The following is a 2,684-nucleotide window of genomic DNA, read 5'->3' as shown; positions in this document are numbered from 1 at the left end:
ACTTTGATAAAGGGAGTAGAATAAGAACCAAGGATACAGTGATATTTTTTATTTCTTGGATATCAGACAGTACTATAAGATACTCCCTCTGTCCAGAAATACTTGTCGGAGGAATGGATGTATCTAGATGTATTTTAGTTCTAGATACTTTCATTTTTATGCATTTATTCGACAAGTATTTAGGGGCGGAGGGAGTATTTATTGCACATCTCTTCCCAATTAAGACAATAAATGCTTTTGATATATAGCACGCACAAGCGAAAATGGTCGACAGTAGCGCAACGTGGCTTGCGGGCATACATTAATACAATTGTTTCGAATGCTCGTTCAGCTCCAACATTTTGTCACATGGGAACATATATGCATCCAAACGAAGTAATAACTAAATGGAAGAAGGTAATGCCATTATGCAATTCACCAACAAATCAATTCCTATTTGTGAAGAGCCTCCTTTCTGAATGCACTGGGTTGCTTTGTCTTTGAGATTATTTGCCCTTCGCCTCATCTCTCCACCTTCTTCGTGGCAAAACAACTTTTTAACACTCCTCTGGATATTGTCCCTGTCCATCTTGCCCTCTAACACAAACCCTATCTTCCACACCTCCTGGACATACCTGGAATTTATCATCTGGTCGCCGAAATGTGGTCTACATATCATTGGAACACCCTCACTTATGCTCTCCAACGTTGAGTTCCAGCCATTATGGGTCCAAAATCCACCAACCGCCTGGTGCCCAAGAACTTCTTGTTGTGGGGCCCAGCTCACCACCATTCCCCTACCTCGTGCCTCTTCCTCAAAGCCGACGGGTAGGCCTATATTCCCTAAACCTTGAACCGAGTCAGGCCGGATCACCCAAAGAAATGGCATGTGACTGTTGGCCAAGCCCCATGCAGTCTCCACTAGCTCTTCCTGATCCATGGATGCCAAGCTCCCGAAGCTCACGAACAGAACAGATCCTACTTCTTGCTTGTCCAACCAATCCAAACATGTTCTATCTTGAGCCATCAGGCTGCTCTGGGCACCTAAAGATATCTTGTGAAGTGGACCGATTGCATACACCGGGACGCCCATGCCATCGATGATCTTTTGTAGCTCAGCATCTTCCAGCTCGCTAAAGGTGTTAATGATGACACCTGAAGAACACATTGATGATTCCACAATGCGTTCTATTAAGGTGGACATCGTTTCATGTGGAATTGTGGCTGAGAAGACCATGTCTTGCTGTTGGAGCGGGTGGAGACCATCCAGTTGCATATTCAGTTGCAAATGATCTGAAATTTTGGTAAGAAAATGATCAACCATCGAGTGATGTATGTGTGGATGAAGTGTATTATTAACAAACTAAGCAACCTAAATATGTGAGTCCCGTTTCTAATGAATGTATGTTGATGTTTTGGTAGGTGAATATGATTGTGGTTGAGTATGGTTGTTTGCACATGTGGATGCGACTAGTAATGCATGTTTTGTATATTGTTATTTATATATTCACATGATCCTACGACCATTGTCTTAACTCTATTGCTACAACCACTGTTTTAACTCACCTCCCATGTCCCCCCCTCGTAGGGGGCACGAGAGGCACTAACCTTAACTGCCAGCCACTTCTTCTTCTCCCCTCCATCCCCTCCGTCGCGGTCGGGGGACAACGACGGGTAAATCTCGTGCATTTGATGGAAGCGGTAGAGGGCTTCTCCTCCTTCCCGAGTTGAATGGCGGCGAGGGTGCTCGATCTGCGGGGAGTGGCCTCTGCCTTGGTCCATGGTGGCGCGGAGGCTCCCGATCGCAGCACTCGTGGTGGTGCGGGTGGAGATCGGCCAGAGGGTGGGGTTGGGGCTAGGCGTGGCCGGTGGCGGCCACGACGTCCGACCCGGATCCTAGGGCAGTAGCCTTGGTTGTTGGCGGCAGGTGAAGCTCAGGAAGCACCCGTCGGATGGGGTGGTGGTGCCCCTGTCCAAGGTAGAACTGTACCGGCGATCAGGTGGTTTGGCTTCAGATCAGATCGAATCAGTGATGGTGACGAGCATGAGCGGAATATTTCCCAATAGCTCTCACAGTTTGGCGATGTGGGGTGGTGGCCCACCTCCCAGGCTCCAGTGCTGGTGCACTCTGGTAGTGGCCAATGCGCCAGGGCTCACGCGGTGCAGCCAGATATGGGGCTTTGAAAGTGGTCTGGCCGATGCACAGGATGTCAGATGGATTCTCGTGGGACGAAATCGTGGTGTAAACCTTGTCTTTGGTCGATGGCCGGATCCGGTGATGGTGACACCCCAGGCACTTTTTGCTTCCTAAAGGCATCATCAGGTGAAGCTTGCACCTCCCTCTGCTACCTCCGGGGATGATGGCGGGGCTCACATGTCGTTCCTCCATTAGGGGTATCATTCTTCGAGGGGTTCATCGGCTAGAGGGGCCATGGACGACTATAGCTGTGGAGTGGCCTGGCATCTGGCGCGACAACAACGGCGGGTCCGATGACATGGGGCAGTGGGATCTCGGCAATGGTCGCATGTTGATAAATGTGCGCAGGATGCTGGTGATGTCTGGCGTCGTAGCGGCATTGACAGCAGTTGGGCTTGGCAACGCATATGCATTGATCTCTCTAAGATGGGATGGAGGAAAATGGCGGTGTCGGATTCTTCAGTGTGGGCATGTGGCGTGTGTCGAGGGTCTGCTACACTGGTTGGTG

The 2,684-nt window shown here is 49.7% G+C and overlaps 1 protein-coding gene across 1 annotated transcript in view; it reads right to left on the bottom strand.

Annotated features, from left to right (window-relative positions):
* Positions 1-257: 257 nt before the first annotated feature.
* LOC123066865 (DIMBOA UDP-glucosyltransferase BX8-like) overlaps positions 258-2,684 on the bottom strand; it is a 7,238-nt gene continuing 4,811 nt past the window's right edge. The window contains exon 2 of the mRNA XM_044489860.1: positions 258-1,272. Coding sequence (XP_044345795.1) covers positions 383-1,272 — 890 coding nt within the window. The 3' untranslated portion in view covers positions 258-382. The remainder of the gene's footprint in view (positions 1,273-2,684) is intronic.

Source organism: Triticum aestivum, chromosome 3B, assembly GCF_018294505.1.
Source record: "Triticum aestivum cultivar Chinese Spring chromosome 3B, IWGSC CS RefSeq v2.1, whole genome shotgun sequence".
NCBI lineage: Eukaryota > Viridiplantae > Streptophyta > Magnoliopsida > Poales > Poaceae > Triticum > Triticum aestivum.
This window is presented reverse-complemented; position numbering and strand designations above follow the sequence as displayed.